Genomic DNA, 22,615 nt, shown 5'->3' with positions numbered 1-22,615 from the left:
CTTCCTTTATTTATTTCCTTCTTTCTTTCTTCCTTCCTTCCTTCCTTTCTTTTTCTTTCATTCTTTCTTTACTTCCTTTGTTCCTTCCTTTCCTTCTCTTCCTTCTTTCATTCCTTCCTTCCTTCCTTTATACCTTCTTTTTTCCTTCCTTCCTTCTTTTTCCTTTCATTCTTTCTCTCTTTCTTTCTTTCTCTTCTTCTACCCTCTCTTCCTTCCTTCCTTCCTTCCTTCTTTCCTTCCTTCCTTCCTTCCTTCCTTCCTTCCTTCCTTCCTTCCTTCCTTCCTTCCTTCCTTCCTTCCTNTCTTTCTTTCTTTCTTTCTTTCTTTCTTCTTTTCTCTCTTTATTTCTCTTCTTCCACCCTCTTCCTTCCTTCTTTCCTTCCTTCCTTCCTTTGTCCCTTTCTCCCTTCCTTCCTTTCTTCCCTCCACAAATATTTAAGGATACCTGCTATATGCAAAATACTATGTGAAGTACATCTGTATATATACTCTCTTCATTCATTTACTTAAACATATATTACAACAGTGATTTTACTTTAATACAAATGATTTTTTTGAAGAAGAGAAAATGCATATGAGTTCAAAATGTATGTTAAAAAAGAAAGGGCAATTTATTTTTCTCTTCATTTTAATCTTTAGAGTAATGATTGACTGGATTTTTTCCCTCTATTTTCATTTGCCTTGAGTATTGTGGTTAAAATGAATCAGTGGGATTAAGGGGTGGAGTGTTATACATTGTGTTCCTTGCAGAATTCTCTTTGAGCCCCTTGATCCATGCAGGTTAGACTCTGTCCATGCTGAAGCTACTTCTCTCTATGTAAAGTTTTCCTGGAAGTAAAATCAATGAATGACCTACTATTTCCTGACAGAGGCATGAAAATTTCAAACACTTTTAATAATATCCAAAACCACAAACCTACAACTAGTGGAAAAACTGAGGGAAGTAAGAAAGATTCTACAAGAGCTCTCAGTTGCTTTCTTTACACTAGAAGATATTTGTTTCTGCATAGGTTGGTCTAGAGTACTAAGTATTTCTTCCTTTGAAGCAATTTTTCATCTGCTGTAGTACATTCAAGGATGTCTGCCTCAGCTTGATGTTCCCCAAAATCAGGATAAATGAGTGACCTGAGGGATAGATGACTGCAATTATCTCACCAAATAACATTGCTAGTTCACTCTCTGGCAAAAAGGGGCTGGATGTGGCTATGAGAAAGGCCAAACAGTAAATGACAAAGAGGATGAGGAAAGAGATCACAGCTTTCATGGCTCTCAAATGGATCTCTGTGCTGGGATCTCTAGCATCCATAGCACTGAGTTTTATCTTCCTGGTATGTTTCCACATGGAGAGTATTAACAGGAAAAATGAGATCAGGGACACAGTAAAGGGAAAGAGAGTCCCCAGATTGAGGAAAATCACAATGTCAAAGTATGCAGAATTATTCACTTTGAGTATTGGAATATTATTTCTCTTGTTCCTTCTGCTTACCTGGTCCCTGAAATCCTCATTAAATTTCTCTGTTATTGGAAGATTAATGAATATAGACATGAACAAGAATGTCAGTAAAATTATGGGAATCACTCTGTTAATTCTCCATTTCAACCAGAGGAAAAGAGAGTGGGAGAAATTGGCTATCTTCAAGCAGTAGAATATACTAAGGCATGTAGCAAACCAGACACTTAAATAGTTGAAAATTGTCCATAAGATATCTATAATTCTTGTTATATTAGTATACTCATATACTTCTGGGTGAAAAATCACTAAAATGCCATTTAATAACATCGAGAACAACAAGCCAATTCTGGAGATGGCTAAACTTGTGAGAATGAAATCAACCAAGTAGATTTTCCTTCTCTTTACCCAGTCAGTGAAGTTCACCAGTCCAATGAATCCATTTCCCAAAATCCCCATCATGAACTCTCCAGTAAACATGATTATTAACATGGTCTTCATTGCATTTAACATGTTTGCAGATAGGAAACTCCAATGTCTAATATCACAGCTTTGGGATTAGTTTTCAACCAAAATGTTGAAAAGAAGCATCTATGTTATTGAGGTTTTGCAGTGATTTTTTTTCCTGCTTTTATTGTGTCTCTTGTCTCCAGAAAAAGATTCTTTTGTCAAAAGCTGAAGTTATTTTCACAAAATGCTTCCTTAATTTTTTTGTAAGTACACTGGCATTGGTTTCTAGGAGAAAACAATATGTACCCTTTTATGACCACTGCAGCTTGTTATTTTGCATGTGTGGTGTATCTATTTCCTTACATGCAAATAAGAAAAGATTCTCTTTCATCATTTTGCACATTTCTTCTGATGCTATTTTCCATAAAATTTACCATCAGTTTGAGCTTGGAATTAAATGACTCAAAAATGATCTATATTCTTAACAATGAAGCAAATCTGGAAATGAATTTCATTATCACTATTAGAAATGAATATGAGTAGGTAGGTTTTGCAATGGGTAGACCATTGGACTTAGAGTCAGTAAAACCTGAGTTCAAATCAGACCATAAACACTTGCTAGTTGAGTGACCCAGGGCGAGTCACTGAAGCCTTTTTGTCTGTTTCCTCATCTATAAAATGAGCTGGAAAGGCAATCTCAAACCACTCTAGTGTCATTGCCAAGATACAACTAAGCAACAAAAAAATAAGAATTTAGAAAAGCTCAAGATTAGAAATGATCAGGACTCTTTTTTTTATTATTTTCTGCAAAATTCAAGCCCAAAAGGAAGATTTTCTTCAATTAGATCAGTAATTTAAAAAGGAAGACATACAAATTCTAATGTATTATTAGAATTCACACTGTCATCTTTCTGTGATATTTACTTAATAATAACATTTTAATCAACAGTTTTTTAAACAGTAAATTAAAATAAGACTAAATGAATTTAAAATTCTTTTTACAGTACAGGAGCAGTCTTTGATTATTATCTAATTTTTTCTGAGGGAAGAGATGATCTCTCTTCATTGTATCATTATAATTTCACTAACAGGGTTTTTTTAATGTTCCTATTCTCAAAGTTATTGTCTTCAGTTATTCATAAAATTAATGTTTAAATCTCCTCCAGTTTTACTATTGAATTTCTTTCATTAAGAATGTGTCTGTATCTCCCATAATTTTCTCTGACAAAATCTATGTAAAAACATTTATAATGTACAAAATATTTTAGTTGGCATCCCTCAAAGATCATCAGGACAAAAATCCAAGAGGAAAGCAGTAGTAAATCAGTTAATTAACCAGAAAGCATGAACTTCTGCCTGGCATTGTACAAAGAAGGGTAATTCATTAAATAAATAAACATTCATTTGGGAAGCTTATGGTCTAGCTTACAGAGGAGATAACATGTTAATATTTATCCTGAAATTATTTTGGTCTGTTGCATCAGACTACAATTGACTATATATAATTGGAGAATGTTATATAGTAGATTCTTAAGTTAATACTTCTGGTTCCTTTGTTTAATCAAAAACAGCCAACTTAGCAATAGAAAACATCAGATTGGCTAACATGACAAAAAAAGGAAATTGAGAAATTCTGGAGGGAATATGGGAAAACAAGTCTACTGATACACTACTGATGGAACTATGAATTAGTCCAACTATTTTATAGAGCAATTTGGAACTATGCCCAAAACCATTTGCCCAGCAATACCACTTTAGGCCTATACCCAAAGAGATAAAAGAAAAAAGGGAAAGTACTCACGTGTATGAACATATTTATAGCTTATCTTTTTGGGGTGACAGAGAACTGGAAAAATGAAGGATTAGCCATCAATTGGGGAATGGTTGGACAAATGATAGTTTATGATTATAATGGAATGCTATCAGGCTGTAAGAAATAATGCAAGGAGTAGTTTCAGAAAAACATGGGAACACATATAAACTGGTGCAAAGTAAAGTGAGAAGAATTAGAAGAACAATTTGCACAGTAATTGCAATATTATAATCTGTGAAAGACTCAGTAACTCTGATCAATACAGTTCTCTACCACAATTCCAAGAGAGTTACGATGAAAAATGCTATCTATATCCAGATAGGTAAATAATGAAATCAGAATGCATATTGAAACATAATTTGTTCTCCTTTCCTTTTTCTTCTTTTTTTAAAGAACATAGCTAATGTAGAAATATGCTTTTGTATAGCATCATATATATACACACATTTATATATATATGTGTATACATATATATATAAATGTGTGTATATATATAATTGGCATTATATTTCTTACCTTCTCAATGAGTCGGGAGGGGTTAGAGGAAGGGAGAAAATTTGAAACTAAAAATAAGATAAAGTTGAATTTTTAAAAAAATTTTTTAAAAGAAATGTCTATAGATTGGAAGCCCAAGAACCAGAACTGAAAGCTGGCACCAGAGTCCTGCTTTGTTCCCAAGCAGACCATGTTTCATGGGAGCATGAGACAGATTAGCAATAGTGGAGGCTCATTTCTTTCATTGCTCTAGCAAGTGGCTCCAGGTTGGAGCATATTTGACACTGTGCATAAAGCTATTAAATCCCAAGCCCACTTGGTTCAATCTACTGAATCTCTTCAGAATGAGACTGAAACCATTACCCTTCTATAGTACCACCTCCAGAAAGTGGGGTCCTATCTTGAAGTGTAGTCAGTAGTATCATTGCCAAATTCTCAAAACTGGACATACTTCTACTAACTCTATTCCATCATACTTGGGGAAAATTCCAGACAAAAGAAACCTTTTCACCCAGCAATGAAAAAAGGATGCCAAGGATACTCCCATGCCCAACCAGAAGCTTTCCCTTAAATAGCGGCTCATCTAAACACTATTACTACTCACTTTCACACTCCAACATGGTATTAGAGCCTAGCTAGCTTTGGCCATGTATCCAAGGTAACATCTCCCTTCAGCAAGCATTTGGACTAACAGTGAGGACCCCAAATACTAACAGCTGTGGCTGTGAGTAGCCCAGACACTAGGGGATGTCAAAGATTAGTTAGTGACACTAAGTTTCTAATGACAGCTACCTTCAATGCATCACCAAGTCTGCCTTCAACTTTTGATTTTTGCCTGCAGACCCTGCCACTTCTCCTACTTGTCATGTTTCATACTGTTTCTTGTGCTCTTGACCTTCAGTCCATACATCTCCTTGTCTTTGAGGTGTTTCACGGAGTTGAGGCAGTCCCAGCTCTGGATCCCAGGCATTCAAAGGATAAATTTTCAGGCTGTGACCTGATGGGATTAGAATGAGTATCAGGAGTTTGGATCCTCCAAACTGGTGTAACATCCAAGAAATGTGACACTGAAACTGGGCACCCACTCTTAAGACTTTCTTGTATTCCTCTACCCTCCTTGAGCTAAGTTAACTCCCTGAGCAAAGTGAGCAATTTGTTCTTTCTAGAATTAAGTTTATCCCATTTCCTGATGAAAAAAAATGAGTATTTGAGCTACACAAAAGGTATTAAGTCTTTTGCCCACCCCAAAAAACCTCTTCCCTCACCTTGACCAGAGTCTCTTCCTCCTCTCTCTCGAGGCTATTATATCCTATTCCTACTAATTCCACATAAAGGGTAATATTTGGTCTGTACTTTTGTATAAAGACAGTCATTAAATTCTTTAAAAGAGAGAGAGAGAGTGATAGTTGGTAACTTTGAAAAGAGTAGTTTCACTTCAGTGAGAAATCAAGGACAATGAGAAGGTAGAGAATTTGAGAAATTAAAAGAATAATGACACATTCCATGGAAAAAAGTTCTTAAAAGTAGTAGTTTTGTAATTGCAGCCCATCTTTGCCTACTTATTCTGTACTACTTAATGTTTTCTTTCTGAAAAATGGAAAGTCTGTATCAGGGTTTTATTACCAGCTACTACCCTGAGAACAGTTATCCACTGTGGTGATGGAGAAGGAATAGGATGAAGTATAGGAGTGTTTGGAGATAGATGGAAGATTTTGTCAAGGAAATTGTCAAGGCTTAGGCTATTGCCACTCTGAGGGGCTGATGCCGAGGGTAGCCCTCCTAGATGTCAAAAATAGGAGAGGATATAATCGTTGTTGTTTTTGTTGTTCATCCTTCATTTTCCAAAGGACCAGTGACATTACAGGTGAGAAATGTTGAAGAGGATAGAAGAGTTATGCTGAATACAAGTCTATAATTATTTATGGAGAGTGGGGAAGGTTAAAATGCAATCAATCCTCCAATGGTTAAACCCCTTAGATTCAAGTCACAAAACCTGTTGGAGCCTTCCATGATTCAGTTTTGGAGATCACTGATTTGGACAAAAGACATTCTTAATCCACATAGTCCTTCCTGTGTGGAAAGTTAAGACAAACTCTTTCTGTGGGATTGTGAATCTCCATAAAAGACTAAGCCCTATGTCAGAAATGTATACAATCCACACAGTCACAAATACAAATACTCTTTAAAAACATGACCATCTATAGAAAATATTTTTCCATTTGGATTCAGAGCTAGATCTCTCTCATCACAGTGATAAACAACTGTGAAATATAAGGAAGCATAAATACTGCACAGTAAACAAAATATTAGAGTTAAGTTATTGTTTTATTGTCATTTTATACAAAGGATGAAAGTACTGTCTTAATTGCATTTTTATACCTTGAGAATGACTTCCAAGAGGTGTTGTTGCTGTTTTCCAAGAATACTTAGCTTTGGCCAATAGACAGAATTACCCTAAAATGAATTCTTCTTTTGTTATTCTCCAAGAACTTCAAACAGCTACAGTAATGTAAGGATGGGGGATGGGACAGAAAGAGCCCGAAGAAGGCCGTTGTTGACAGCTACTGACAGTTGGGACCAGAGAGGGATTCTCGGTAATGCTCTGGAGGATGGAAGAGGAAGGGACTTGCAGTGGAGGACTAAGAGAGGGAGGAGGAGAACATCTCAGCTCGAATCCAGTCCTGAGGGCTTCCTGAGCATCTTTCTTTGGACATTGAAACCCTGATTCCCTGGTCAATGGTATCCCATCGCTTCTCACCCAGCAAGAATTCAGTCAGCTAAGTTTCTGGACTCCATTTGGGAGCGATCTCTTGGGCTACTTCCCCCATTACCCAAACTTGCTGAGAGACCCTTTCTGGTTTGATTTTGCAATTATAGAAAAGTTTAGAAATAGGAAATAGAAATAGAAACTGAAGGAGAAGTGGCAAGGGGAGATGCTAGGGAGCGGGAACCCCAAAGGTTCCCACTCAAGTGACAGACCCCATAGAAATAGAGAAAAGGGCACCCAAAAATCCCTCTGCCCTTCAACCCTTTCCCTAATCCCTGAATTGTGATTAATAAAAACCATTCATTAGTCAGATAGTGTTCCAGAGTGCCTGAGAGACGAGGGGGAGGGGAACCACAGCTTGGTCTGGTTGCCTCCTTCTTGGAGCCAGACCACTCACTGTGAAGTTGGCCGACCTGGGTGGGGGGGAGGCTTGTGTGAACCCTGCCCTCATTCAGAATCAGATTGGGGTACTCAATACCTCATCTTATAGGGAAGACTCGTCCCCAACTCCTATGGGGCGGCACTACCATCCAGGTCACCCTGTTTTGGGGTGATGCCCCCTCAAAATCTCAGCAGTGTATATTCGGTGGGAGGGGAGAGCTGGAGGAAAGAGTCCTATGTCATAGACCTTCTCTCTCTCCTCTCTATCTTAACATTGGTATCTGGCTCTCTTTATTTTTACAGCAAGCATGTAACTGATAGTTAATATTTTCAGTGCTTTTATGTCACTGGAATAGCAAACAAAGAATGCCTTTAAGCTGAGATAGAAAGCTGGAATATCGATTACACAGAGGAACTGCTTTTGTTAGATGGGAAACTGACATCTTCTTCTATGTTAGGAAGGAAGCATTTTCCAAGCACCATTCTTTCCATTTCATCTCTTATAAATTATGTTTCCAAGGTGCCCCATTCATTTAATCATACTTAATCCTACGAAAAATGGAAGGGAGCCAGATCAATGAGGATGGAATTGAAATCTGAGCATATGGTAGTTCAAATATGAAAGTGGGGCATAGGAGGAGACAATTTGTCAATTTTTCTGATTTTATTCTCAGGACCACATAATGAAGAGAGCAGGCAGAATAACAAACACGACCCTTGGCATTATTAGTCAGGGGTTATTGGTATATCTCCATCTGTTCTTTTTCATCAGCTACTAGGAAATGGATGCACAGGGTTTTAAGTTTAGCAATGAAAAATGGATTGGTTAATTTCATGTTTTGTTTTGAGATTTTTCTTTTATTTATTTTCTCCTTGTTATTATTATTTTTTACTACTGTTATTATTTATGGTCCTCTGTTCTCCAATCCTGCCCCATCTCACACAGGCTGAAGTACAGGAGGTGTTATTCATGGGCTTGAATCCATTATCAATCTTTGTACAGGAACTTTGGTCTTCTTTTCTGGCCTAAACCAATTTGCCCAACTTTAGGTAACCTGTTAGGTCCTCTGCTAAGGCTCAGGAAGCTTAACATATTGATACAGAACTTAATATGGGTGACTTACTGACATGGCCCACTACAGAAATATAGGATTCCCAAGTTCAAGATGTCCATTACCCCTAGCCTCCTTAACAGATGGAATTAAAGGTATGTACCTCCATTCCAAACGTTTTGAACTTTTCAAACAAGTTCTAGCTAGTACAGTTAATTTGTTTGGTTGAGAATCTCTTCCATTTTTTCAGTGTTTCAGCTAGTAGAGTTAATTGGTTTGGTTGCCCTAGAAGGGAGAATCTATTCCATTTTTTTTTCAGTTTTTCAGGGAGATAATATGACAGACTCACTCTCAATTACCACCTTCTCAGGAGCAGGATTGCTCTTGTTTCCACTGGAAATAATAGTTTTTTTCCCCTGGAATGAAAATCATGTCAATATTGTGTAATAACTCACATGCACACATTTCCTTCCAGTTAGGCATTTTATACAAGATTAGCAACTGGTAATCCTGGCATAGAACTAGTCCTTTAATATTTGCCAGCCTTTTCACCAAATGATGTCTCAGTGCAGAATGGAGATGATTAGAGGAATGTAAACTCCAATGGTTTCTTCTAAGTTGAAAATGCTTTGGATACGGTCCTGGTGATGAGCCTGCAATCTAATCTAGTGAGGTTTGGAGAAATTCGTTACCATGTTTACAGTAGGCCAATGAACATTTCCACCACAAAAACTCATGAAGGTTGTTTCCCAAATTTTAGGTGAGTTGTGACCTGTATGAAACTGTGGATCCTTAAAGTATAAAAGTAAACAAAAAATCTATACTTGTTTGATTCATCTCATTCAAGACCTTCATGATTAGTTTTTCTCTTTCATCAAATCCTTCTACTGACTATCTTTGGCCCCTTGTGCCCCTTTCCTCAGGGTCAGGCTCTCGACTGCCTTTCATAGTGACCATTAACAAATCTGGTAAGTGCAGTGGCAATGACATGCTACTGGGAAAAGATTATGGTAAGTCTTAATATCTTTTCTCCAGTTCCTAAGTCTGTGTGCCATAAGGAGGGATTTTTGGAGACAATATCTATGTATTGGTCTGTCCTTTTGATAGAAAATATTAAATTGGCCCATTTAAAAAATAACAAAAATATATTAAGTAGTGTAGATGAAATTGATGCAAAATATTTTTGGCAGCAGTTGAATTAAAATATGGCTCTGTATAACCAGTATCAAATTGCTTGCCTTCAAAATTAAGGGAGAAGGACAGAAAGGGACAGAATTTGGAGATCAACATTTTTTAAATGTTTTTACATTTTAAATTTGGAAAAAATAAAATATTTTTAAAAGAAACATAATGTAGATATTTCAGAAATTAAAATCAAAGAATAGCCCAAAAAAATTACTCTTCGCCCTTAGAAAGTTTCTGACTATCAAACTTAACTTAACTCCCATCTGGAGATTTTGCTATTACCCTAATCCCCAGTACCTGACTTTGGATGTTGGCAACAGAGGCCAAAACCAGAAGCAATGGGTGAAAGTTAGAAACAGAAAAACTTGCCTGATGATGTCAGGGGAAAACTTCCTAAAAAGAATTCAAAGTAGAATGGGCAGCCTGAGACTCGAGAGGCAATGTGTCTTTTCTCATGATCCATGACTAATCTGTCTAGTAATTGAGAGAAATATAGACTCAAATCCCTAGCTCATATCAGTTTTATTGCTGGTCAAGACTTGAATTTATGGCCTAATTCTAGTCACTCAATACAACTTATCTATGGTGATCAAGTTCCCAAAAGCATACTCAAGTTTTAATATTCAATCACTACTTTATTTCTTGTTTCTCCCTTTCTCAAAATATACTACCCTATGCCTCTTGTTCCTCTGAGACTGGAGTCCTGCCATTCTCTACTTGTCCTCTCAGGAACTGAAACCCTGTACTATATACAAACCTCATGGCTTGGTCCTGCTTTTCAAATCTTATTTCATACTTTTCTCCATTTTTCACCAGATGCTATAATCAAGCTGGACAGGTTGCAGTCTCCAAATGCTTCCTGAATTTCCCGAATTGTTACCTATAGTTTGACTCTTTGAAGACCTGTACAATGATAAAAGGTGCCAGATTTAGAGTCATTGAGCCTGGATCTGAATCTCAACTCTACCATTGTATGACCTTAGGCAAGACCATTCACCTTTCTTAACTTTCTTCATCTCTAAAATGTGGGGGTGGAGTAGATGATCTCTAAAAGCTGCTCCAGCTCTAAATCTATGATCCTATGATGTCTCCGATTGCCAGAGGATCTTTTGGCAGGAAACAAGGAAAGAAGAGAAGAAAGAATTTGCCAACAGCCAAGGACTGGGATTAATGCCAGGGGCATGGAGAGTCACAATATAGCCCCAAAGAAGGGACTACTGAGTAAATATCATCTCATTCCTTTCTGCAAAAGTGAGAGAGAAAGCAACACTTTTTGGCTTGGAAGCTGAAAGAGCTTTGGTGGGTGGAATCCCTCGAATGCCTCTCTTTCAGGAACAGAAGTAGTCCTTAATAAATTGCTCATAATCTTCTCAGTTTGGATTCTCAACCTCCTATAATTTTCTAGGTGAATGACTTCCTAATTCTTTATGAGAAGTTTGCCTATCACAGATCACTGAAATACTTGAGATAGCTAAGTAGTACAATACATAAATGCTGGGCTTGGAGTCAGGAAAATGAGTTCAAATTCAGCTTCATAAATCTACTAGCTATGTAAACTTAAGCAAATCACTTAATCTCAGTTTGTCTCACTTTCCTCAACTTTAAAAATGGGGATAATAAAGGCACCTACCTCCCAAAGTTGTTGTGGGGTCAAATGAAATAATCTTTGTAAAGCATTTAGCCTAATTTTTGTACACAGTGGATGCTACATAAATATAAAATAACAATAACAGAAATAAATAATACCAGGTTATATTCTCTGAGAAAGGTCCCCTAGTAGTTTCTAGGAAAACAGAGTCACTCTTCAAAAGTGCATCCCCAAGTAGCAGGGTTGGCACAGGTATTCCCATTTATAATTCATTTCATAGTAAACATATGGAAACATGTGTGTAAGTCACAACTAAGTGGGTATTGTTGTGTGCAGATGCAAATCATGGAATCCCTGCAAAGGTACAGGGAGAGCCTCACCCAGAATTCCAGGGGACCCCCCTGGAGAACTTTGGGTGAAGGGCAGTTGAGAAGGGTTGAAGACAGTTAATTGGTGGGATTGGATGTGAACAGATACTCTGCTTGTTTCCCCTGACTTGGGGTTTCTCCTGAGAAACCATTGTAGCTTAAGCCAGTAGTTTCTACTCATAGAGTTAGCCTATTTGTCATTTCTATTCTTCATTAATTTAGTTATATAATTATTTAGTAATTAAAGAGTAAGATATTTCTATAGCAATAGAGCCAGTTTTAGTTAAGTGCTTCATCTTCTCCAGTGAGGAGGAGGAAGGGGGCATCAATTTAACAGTTTAGGGTCACCTTTCATTTATCCTAAACCCTTCCTGGATTTATATAATTTTCCTTGTTAATTCCTAATATAACTTTTTACCTTCAAAGCTGTGCCTGATAATCATTTGGAAGATACTTACAATTCAGTCTGAACTTCTTGATTGAATCCTGTTGGCTGCCAGTTTAAGATTTCCTCTGTCCTCAACAGTTAGATAAATAATATCTATATATCTCCTCTAACTGACCTGAGAGGAATATAAATTTAAGAAAGGAACATTATTGGGGTTTCAGCCATAAGAGAAACTTACCAGAAGAATCCTATTGCTGTCTTCATTACCAACTGAAGAAGAAGCAGTTAGAGGGGGAGGGGTTTGAGAGCCAGGAGTGTTTTACTCCCTCCTTTCCTCACTGTAGCCTGTCAATCTCTGGCTCTTAACTTAAAGCGCTATTTGGCCCTGAAACATTTATCTGCTTCTCCAAACTATCTGTTATTATAATCATAACAGTATTTCCCAGCACTCTGGCCTAGGTTCTCTTTACTCCCTTAGAGAGCTGATCAGTTTCTAAGACTTCAGTTATCACTATTATATGAATAACATATTTTTACATTAATTCACTACTAAATTTCAAGGCCACATTAATAACTCCCCCTGGATCTCTTAATCTGGATATTTTGCTATCACTATGAATCTAATATGCTCAAGACTCAACTCGACTTCTTCCTCTCAACTTATTTTTTCCCAGCATCACTATTTCTGTTAATGGAACTGCCATCTTCCTAAAGTCATTCATACTCAAAACCTGAGTTTTTTTTTATTCTTTATTCTCTCTCATCATCTGAGTTCAACCACCTGGCAAATTCTATCTTCACAATATCTTTTTCATCTATCACTTCCTTTTCACTCTTACAAACTAGTTTAAGCTCTTCTTACCTTGTCTTTGAACTTGCATGGTATGATGGGAAGAGCATTGGATCTGGAATCAGAATACTGGGGTTTGAATCCTAGGTTTGGTGCTCTTTACCACCTCTCTGACTTTAGGCCTCAGTTTCTGTAAATTGAATAAGTAATACAACATAATCTCTATAGCCTCTTGTAGCCCAAAATGCAAAATGTATGATCATATGACCCTCTCCTTCTTCCTCTTTCCAATCCACCCTCACATCACCACCAGAATGAATATTTCTAATCTTTTCACTCCCCTATACAAAACTCTTGTCTGACTCCCTTTTTCCAAGTGAAAAATAAATCTACCAACAAACATTTATCAAGTGTTTACTATGTGCCAGGCCCTGGGCTAAGTACTAAGGATTTGAAGAAAAAATAAAGACAGTCTCTGCCTTTAAGAAGCTCTCATTCAAATGGAGAAGATGGCACGTATAAATAGGTTCATTTGGGGTATGGAGGATGTTCCAGGCAGATGAGTGTCTGTGGTCTTCCTTTTTTAAACTCTTACCCTTCTGTCTTAGAATCAATTCAAATATTCGTTCCAGGGCAGAAGAGGGGTAAGAGATAGGCAGCTGGGGTTAAATGATTTGTTCAGTCACATAGCTAAGAAGTATCTAAGGTCAGATTTGAGCCTATGATCTCCTATCTCTAGGCCAGTCACTCTATCCACTGAGTCACATAGCTACCACTGCTGAGCCCTTTTCAAGGCTTCTCATTTACCTTCAGTGTCCACCATCCATCTAATTCTCATCTCTGGTTCCAAGAAGCTGTAGCAAGTGCATTGGTAACACTTCAGTAAAACTGTCTTGGTGAAGGGGTTAAACCCATCTGTGATTGGGAGGATATCTACCCTAAGCATGTAAAGACTTACCCTGGTGGAATGGGTAAATGAGAACACTTTATTCCAATAGCCATGAAGGTAGCTGAAGTGGACACTGTGGAGCACTTAAGAGTTTTGTCAGACATCAGAGATATTAAGGTAAATGCACTGTATCCTTGATTTGTCTTGACACTGAACTTTAATGGCTTTGGAAGAGAGGGGAAGGAAGTCTAGACATCAAGCTATGATGTTATTGTTCCTCTTCTAAATGAAGAATAAACAATGATAACAAATAGTTACATAGAAGATACAGATAGCATAGAAGGAAGGTAACCTTAGAAGGCAGGGGTAGGAGGCAGAAAAAAGCTTCATGAAGAAGGTAGCTTTTGATTTGTCTTGAAGGAAGCCAGGAATTCTAAGAGTCAGAGGTGATGAGGGAGAGTATTCTAAGACTGGAGGGAAGCCATTGCAAAGTCATAGAGACAGGATATAAATTGTCATGAGTGAAAGAATGGTAAATAGGCCAGTGCAGCTTGACCACAGAGTATGTGGAGCAGGGTAATAATAATAATAATCAACTAGCATTTATATAGTGTTTTAAGGTTTATAAAATGCTTTACAAATACTATCTTATTTGATCCTTACGCCAATCCTGGAAGATGGGTTCTATTATTTTCCCCATTTTCCAGATGATGAAATTGAAGTTTATGGAGGTTAAGAGATTGGTCCAGAGGCTGAAGCTAAATTTGCACTTAGGTCCTCCTGGCTTCAGGTCTAGCAACCACTGTTCACTTAGCTACCTCTAATATGTAGGAAGACTGGAAAAATAGGAAATGGACCAGGTTGTAAAGTGTTTCAAATCCTAAAGAGAGGAAGAATTTTAAACTACTCATAGTTCTGTATTTTGTCTAGGAGACCCAGTGATTTATTTCATGAAGGGGAGAGAGGGTGACCAGAAAAAAAAACTTTGTTCACTGTGTGGAGGGTGGATTGCAATGGGAAGCATGTAGCCTAGCATTGAAGGTCCTCCACAATGGTATCCCAGCTTACTGCTCCAAACTTATTACACACTACTCTCCTTCATGCATTTGATTTTCTAGTCAAGTTCCTGCCTTCTCCCCCATGCCTCTCCTGCAATAGACTCTCATCTCCACCTGTTGAATTGCTTTCCTTTTTTCAAGACTTGGCTCAGCTTCTTCCCAACTTCAACCTCTTCTTCCTCAAAATTCTCATGCCACTCTCTTTGGACCTCCTCCATGCATCATTAAGTTCTAACTCATATTGATTATTAAATCAGACGGGACTATATCACCAGCCCATTTTAGCCTCTAATTCAATAAACTACAATGGCTCTCTATTACCTCTTGGATCAAACATAAATCCTCTGCTAGCATTTAAAGTCCTTCATAACAGAGTTCTCTCCTATCTTTCCACTTTTCTTATACGTTACTCTACTCTAAATAATCGGCAATCCAATAGCACTGATTTTCTTATTATTCTTCAAGACACTCCATCTCCTGACTCAAGGCATTTTCATTGGCTGTCTCTTCGTATCTGGAAACCTCTCTCCTCATCTCCACATCTTAATTTCCATCAAGTCTTACCTGAAAACCCATTTCCTTCCAGAAACTTTTCTCAAACCCCTCCTTTTACTAGTGTCTTCCCTCTAAGACTGTCATCAATATGTTTTAACCATATCTTTGTCCATAGTTCCATGTGTTTACCCATTACATCAAGAATTCCTTGAGAATGGAGATGGTTTTTACCTTTGTATTCAAAGTTCTCCTGGACCATTCTAGGCACTTAATAAATGTTGTCTTAGAGGTATGTGTGTTATCTCTCCTAGAATATATCCACCAAGAGGTTAAGGACTATGTTGCTTTTCTGCCTTGCACAAAATATCTGCCTAATAAAAATTTGTTAAGTTAATTGGATTAAGTAGCATCAAAGTCCTTTAGCCTCATTTCTAACACAGGTCCAAACTCTAGTGGTCTTCAAAATGTGAACCTTCTTAAAGGTCTTCTAAAATTTCTTCAAGTTGACTTCTTTAATGTTTATAATTTATATACTTTTGTTTTGGCAAGAATTGAACATTTAAAATTATATTTCATTGTAAAACCCTGCATCACCTCTTGCTTCTTTTTTTGTGTGGAGTAAGGATAGGTTAGCATGGATTTTGCATTACTTTGAAATGGTTTGCAAGATGAAAAAGACTTAAAACTAGAGAAGATTAAAGAAGATCAAAGAATTTGAGGAAATATATCCAAATATAGGTCAAGGCTAAAATGGTCTTCTTATAATAATTTTAAAATAAAATAATCTTGTTAAGATTGTTTCTAAAGGGCTAAGTAACCTCCACTTGAAAACTGCCCCAAATTCAGGAATCTGATGGAAAATTTGGCCAACATAAACAAGTTCAAAGGTCAAGTAGTCACTTACCATTTTGGATTAATCACAGCACCATGCAAAGAGTGAGTGTTAAGCTGCCATGCTTTCTGTTTGTCCTTTATAATTCCTTCTTATTTGCCTGTAAACTCCACCAGCATGGACTATGACTTGTTTGTTGAAAGACTGCCCAGAAGACCAGGTGCATAAAATAAATTTAAAACCTCAAATGAAATACCAGATCTTGCTCTTCTCCATTCCATCTAATGGCATCATTCTAAACTTCTTTTCCCCTGACCCCCATTACCCCAAAATACACTGAGTCTGAGCTCCAGCCTAAATTAGACCCTGATATTTAAACTTCTATAGTCATAAGTTAGAAGTCCTTTGGTGACATCACAGAAATATGCTGAGATCTTGGCAACTGATATACCTCTTAGCTTCAAAGTTTTATTTTCCAATTGGCATGGGATCACAGAACCTCAGGGGGCCTTCCAGCCTAACCGTTACCTGAATTATGAATTTCCTCTATTATAACTAGGTATAAGCAGAAATGTAGGCAGTCAGGACATAATCTGAAGCAAGGAATGAAAATATACAAGAAGAACGTCAAATAGGCCATTCCAGCAATTTTTGCTTCTGAATCTCCATGCCAGTGAAAGCTACATTCGAAGCCAGAGTAAAGGGAATGACAAAGACTAAGGGAAACAGCAGGCAAGATTTTGTGTCACTCTGATTAGCAATGGATTAGAAGTATTGGCGGTACAGGCAGATCCATTTCAAAAAGTGGTCCAAGACTGTGAGTTGATTGTGTTGCGAAATTGTTTCTGTATTCTCCAGCTCATGACATGTGGTAGAGGGTAGCATAGATAAAGCACAATTGTGTAGTGTGGAAAACATCAGAAAAGCTTGGAAGATGATCCATTCGTGAGAGAAGAAGAATCAGAACTTTGTCACTTCTTTCCTTAATCTTCCTGATAGAAAAAGAGTTGCTAATCAGTGTGGAAGGATTTTTAAAAATCTTTCCTTACTGACTGAACCCATTAAAATCCTAACGGATGAGGAGAAAAGTTGAATTTGTGCCATGTCTTAATATATAAGTCATTTGGTCTATGTGTCTGCTCAGTCTTTGTATTACTTTCTGCAGGTCCTTTTGTCCTTCTGAATGTCTCTTCTTAGTCCAGTTGTGAGTCTAGACTTTTTACAGTGCTAGAAGCCAAATCTGGGGTATACCAGATACAAAAACATGCCTATACATACATGATGATGTTCTTTTATTATCAGTAACTAGAGTACATAGTTTACATAGCATTTTAAGGTTTACAAAATGCCTTTACAACCCACCTGGACTATATGTTGGGCAAGTATCATCATTTCCATTTCACAAAAGAAGAAACTGAGTCTCAGAGAACTTATTTCTCAGAGAGGTGAAAATCTCCTTGAATTAAGACTCAAAGCAAAGTGTCCCTACTCCATTACTGTATTCTTTTCACTATGCTACACTACCCAAGTGGCATTTCAAAGAAAACCCAATGATATTTGCCATACCAAGAAGGAAAAGATTATAGAATGCCCTCACATATAGGAGATAAAACAGGAACCCCTCCATTACAGGTAGCTAGAAAAGTATTCGAGTGTCCTGTTGGCTCTCTTACAGAAAGTGTATTAGAGAATCATAAAACTTTCAAGCTGGATAGGACCTAACATAACATTTAGGCTAGGATCTCAAGGTTAGGATATCATAACCAAGAGAGTTCATACAAATGTCAAATTGCTTTTAACTTTGGAGAACATGAATGCAGGAAAATGCACGCTTCATGAAACATATCTGTGTCAGTGTCCAAGAATGTGTTTATTCTGGTCTGAAATGCCTGCCAAGTTATCCCAACCATTTAAAACTGTTGCCTTATGCAGATTCAGCCAGAAAACTGGTTGTGGGCCACAAATAGGCTTTTCTGCTTGACTTTCTTTGCCAAAGTGAAAGCACTAGTACCATAAATCACATGCACATTATATCCACATGATTATTATTTTATTTAAAAAATATATAAGTAGAATAGACATTTATTATTTACATACATAAATTTGTCCAATCAAATAATGCATTTTAGTTAAATGACTTACATAATTACTATGCCTTTTTTAAAGAATATAATATGAACAGCTTATTTTCCATTATTTCTATAGCATAGAGTACAGACCTAAAAGGCACCTAAGTGGCTAAGTGGATAGAGTGCCAGGTCTGCAGTAAGAAAGACTCATCTTCCTATGTTTAAATCTAGCCTCAGACACTTCCTGACTGTGGGACCTTGGGCAAGTCACTTAATAATGTTTTGCCTCAGTTTCCTCATCTGTAAAATGAGCCAGAAAAGAAATCGCAAACCACTCTGGTATCTCTCCCAAGAAAACTTCAAATAAGGTCATGAAGTCAGACAAGACTAAAAAACAACTAAATAATAGGTCTGAAACAAAAGAAACATCTAGCTCTCTCCTATATTTATTACTTAAATTTTGATTACAGATCAGTAATATTCATGGTGTGTATATTATAGCCATTGTTTTCACAGAATTCAATCTGATTCAGTTCAACAAGTATCTACTATATGCCAGATATCATATTTGACACCGGCGATACAAAAGACAAAAAGATAACAGTGCCTGCTCTCATGGGGTTTACATTTTACTGGGAGAAAAGAGGAGAAATTGTATTTTCTTAAAAAGTCATCATAGATTTTTGAACAAAATACCATAGAGGTTTCCCCCTTAATGTTATCCTAGATTTCAGAATATTAGAGGTCATGGGAATTCTTGAAGTCCTCTAGCTCAATCTGTTATTTGCGAGGGGACATAATACATTTACATTATTATTAATTATTGTATTATTTTGTATTATTGTATTTGTATTATTATTAATATATTGTGTTAGTAGTTATATGAACTAGTAGTGCTGGGGTACACTATTACTATTTTTTTATTCCTATTCCAATTTTCCCTTTTCATATCATATACTTATGCCACATTGATTCCTAAGATGGGGATTTTCCCAGAATACTTTTTATAACCATAAAAAGATGGAATGGCAGGAAAGTATGAATGTCCCTTGCCTCTTTAGCCAAAAATAACATCCTTATTGGCAATGTGGATATGATTCCATTAAAATTGGGTAGCCCCAAGAAACTTAATTCCACTTAAAATATTTCCAGTTAACAGTAGGAAGTAAGCCTCTGTCAGTGCTTGGAGATGACCCCTCTAGTCACACTAAAGAGTTAAGGATAATCTCCCATTTCCAGTTATCTTGCACCAGGATCCTACCCTGACTCTCTTTGACCCAGTGTTGCTGACCTACTTGCTATTTCTATTCCTTGAACAAGACACACCATCTCCAAACTCCCAATATTTTCTCTGGCTGATCTCATGCCTGGAATGCTCTCCCTCCTCATCTCCTCTTCCTAACGTCCATAACTTCCTCCAAATCTCAGCTAAAATTATGCATGAAACCTTTTCCAATCTCTCTCTTTTCCAAATCCTTACTTTCTGGCTTAGAATAGATTTTAAGTATCATTTCCAAGGCAGAAGAGTGATGAGAACTAGGCAATTGGAGTTATGACTTTTTCAGAATTACAAAGCTAGGAAGTATCTGAGGTCAAATTTGAACCCAGGACACCTCCTGTCTCCAAGCTTGGTTTCTTTATCCACTGAACTATCTAGCTGCCTTCCCCCATCTTTCTTGATTCTAATATCTTCCCTCCTATGACTATTCTTGGTTATTTTTCCTGTGTAGAGTTTGTATGGACACAGCATTGTTTTGTTTTGTTGTATGTTGGTTGTCTTATTGGATTGTGAGCTTCTTGAGAGCAGAGACTATCTTTTGCCTTTATTTGTAAAACCAGTGCTTGGGACAGCCCTTGGCACATAGTAAGCACTTAATAAATATTTATTGAATGACTGACTTATGCATATGTGTCTTCAACATTCTAAGCTCTAATATATGCCACATATATTATGAAAGATCCCCATCCCCTTCCTGATTTCATCTAAAAATAGGGCAATAGTGAATGAATTTGAAATATCACTTAGAGCAAATATCTCATAAATATGATTTGTCATTGTTCAGAGTTTTACATTTCACAAGCAAAATCTACTACCTGATGAGAGCATTACTACTTGTATTGCAAAGACTACCTTAACCTCAAAGTCTACCTCAATGGGTAAAATTTGGGAGAGCCTTTATTGTTGAATTACTTAATTACAGTTGAATAACTTAAGTGTAGAGTTCATAATAATGCATACTTACTGGACTGAGCCCTTTTAGGACAAGGACTATTCATTTGAATTTTGTATTTCTTCTAGCACCTAGAATACACCTAGATGCTGAAAAATGTACTAATTTATTATATTACATTAAATAATATTTGGCATTTAAAATAACTCCAGCAAAAAAGTTCATGTGACTACATTCTCATATTTGACAAAAATTAAAGAAAGTTTCTTATAGCAGTTTTCTTCATAACTTATAGGTAGAGAAATCTTGACAACAAGGTCAGCAGGCAAGACAGAGAAATTGTATGCTTAAAAATAGCTTCCCATCAGGTCAATGATAATAGTAATCCAAAGTGCTTTACAAATATTATTCCATTCAATCTTTATGATCCTAGGAAGTAGGCGTGATTATTATTCCTATTTTACAGATAAAGAAACTGAGTCAGACAGAGGTTAAGTGACTTTCCCAGGTCACAAAGCTGTTGTCTGAGATCAGATCTGAACACAAATCTTCATGACTCCAAGGCCAAAGCCCTCATCTCTGCAACATCCAACTATCTAAGATCACTGATATCAGCTCTTTCTCAACTTGGGGAAGACTACATTGATGGTCTATTTGTACATTCAAGAATGAAGAGGGGCCAGCTGAGTGGCTCAGTGAATTGAGAGCTAGGCCTAGAGATGGGAGGTCCCGGGTTCAAATCTGGCCTCAGACACTTCCTGGCTGTGTGAACCTGGGCAAGTCAATTAACCCCCATTGCCTAACCCATACTGCTCTTCTGCCTTGGAACCCATACACAATATTGATTCTAAGATGGAAGGTAAGGGTTTAAAGAAAAAAAAGAATGAGAAATATGGTAGGTTCTAATCAAAGGTCAACATTCAAGAGATATGTAAATCAAAGTTTACCAGTAGGATGTCTAGTAGCTATAATAATAACTCATATTATCTGGTATCGGGCAATTACATTCTTCATGTGAAAGTAAAGCCCAAGTGTTGTATTATATTCAGAAAAGCAATGGCAGCTTTACATAGGATAATGTAGTATTTTAAAGGTTATTCATGACTAGTCATGCATATAAAATATAGTTAACTTTTGCCATATTAACAATAGAAAAATATTCATTCTATGGCATTTTCTTTACAGGGAACTGTCAAGCTTACAAAGATCTTTTTGCCACAGGTCTACAAGAGTACAATCCTGATTTCTCCAGACTCTGGCTTCCTCTGTCAAAATAGAAGAGGAGTAAGAGAAAATTATTTTGGGCTCTTGAAAGCCCAGACACTGCTTTACTGAGATTATCCAGGCATGTTATCATTAAGGGTTAAAATAGGTGTTTTGACAAAATAAGAGAGCAGTTTTTAATAATTTAAGTTTTAATGAGAATATAGTAGAGTAATTATAAATTAATATTATCCCTTTAAGCCAGAGGAAAAGAAAACTTCTAGCAGCTTTTAATAATTAATAATTTAGTTCAATTAAAATAGAGATAGTAAAAGAATATAGTAAAGGAGGGAAAGATAGAAAAGATGAAAGAGAGATTACTAATCTCATACCATATAAATATACCTAAAATTCCTAATAACTACCTCTAAGTGTCTTCTGAGGACAGCTTCTTCTTGCCTGGTAAACACCAGGCCTATCTAACCTACACTACCTATAAATGATTCACTAACTACGTAACTCCCTAAAATAATAGACAGCTACCACTCACTCACTCCTTCCATCAATTTTCTTTAGCAGCCCAACTGAAAGCCAACTGACTGCAGATCCTTGCCTATGAGACAGACCTCCAACTCTCCAAAGATCCCAGAGGAAAAAAATCCTTTAAAGGATAAAGCCAAAAGCCCTCTCAGTAAGCTCAGGCCTGCCTTTATATTCCAGCAACTAAACACCAACTCACACTACTAGCAACCAACCCCCAATGACCAACTCATGCCCAGGAGCCAACTTCCTTGCAACTGCCAGCCCTAACTGTCAGCAACTGACAGCCTGCAACTGATGCTGGCTCAGCAGAGGGCTCCCTGGTTCTTACTTCCTGTCCCTGTGGGTTAGTTAATCCCTACACATCTCTATGGTAAGAGGACCTCAAGGTCCTCCATTAAATTAAAGAAATTAAAGAATTCCTTTTTACAATCCCCACTGTGATCTTTGGGAGGCTAGTCTCCCCAATGGATCAGTTAAACATATCTAACTTATACTTCTAAAAATATTCTACTTAAAGTGCCTATAATATTACACTAACTAATAGCAAAACTAAAATAGCAATAAAGAAAAGGGAAATAAAAGAAGAAGAAAGAAAAACCAATGGTAGGTAGGCACATTGACAAAAAGC

The 22,615-nt window shown here is 37.0% G+C and overlaps 1 protein-coding gene across 1 annotated transcript; it reads right to left on the bottom strand.

Annotated features, from left to right (window-relative positions):
- Positions 1-1,024: 1,024 nt before the first annotated feature.
- On the bottom strand, positions 1,025-1,963 carry LOC123241803 (taste receptor type 2 member 7-like). The gene has a single exon (XM_044669340.1). It carries the CDS (start codon positions 1,961-1,963, stop codon positions 1,025-1,027), a length of 939 nt encoding a protein of 312 aa, XP_044525275.1.
- Between the last annotated feature and the right edge of the window lie 20,652 nt (positions 1,964-22,615).

This window comes from Gracilinanus agilis, chromosome 3 (genome assembly GCF_016433145.1).
Source record: "Gracilinanus agilis isolate LMUSP501 chromosome 3, AgileGrace, whole genome shotgun sequence".
Lineage (NCBI taxonomy): Eukaryota > Metazoa > Chordata > Mammalia > Didelphimorphia > Didelphidae > Gracilinanus > Gracilinanus agilis.
The sequence above is the reverse complement of the archived record's forward strand: the minus strand, read 5'-3'. Positions and strand labels throughout refer to the sequence as shown.

Bases quoted from the DNA above. Each gene is read 5' to 3' on its own strand.
- LOC123241803 (XM_044669340.1), bottom strand. From the start codon at position 1,963: ATGTTAAATGCAATGAAGACCATGTTAATAATCATGTTTACTGGAGAG.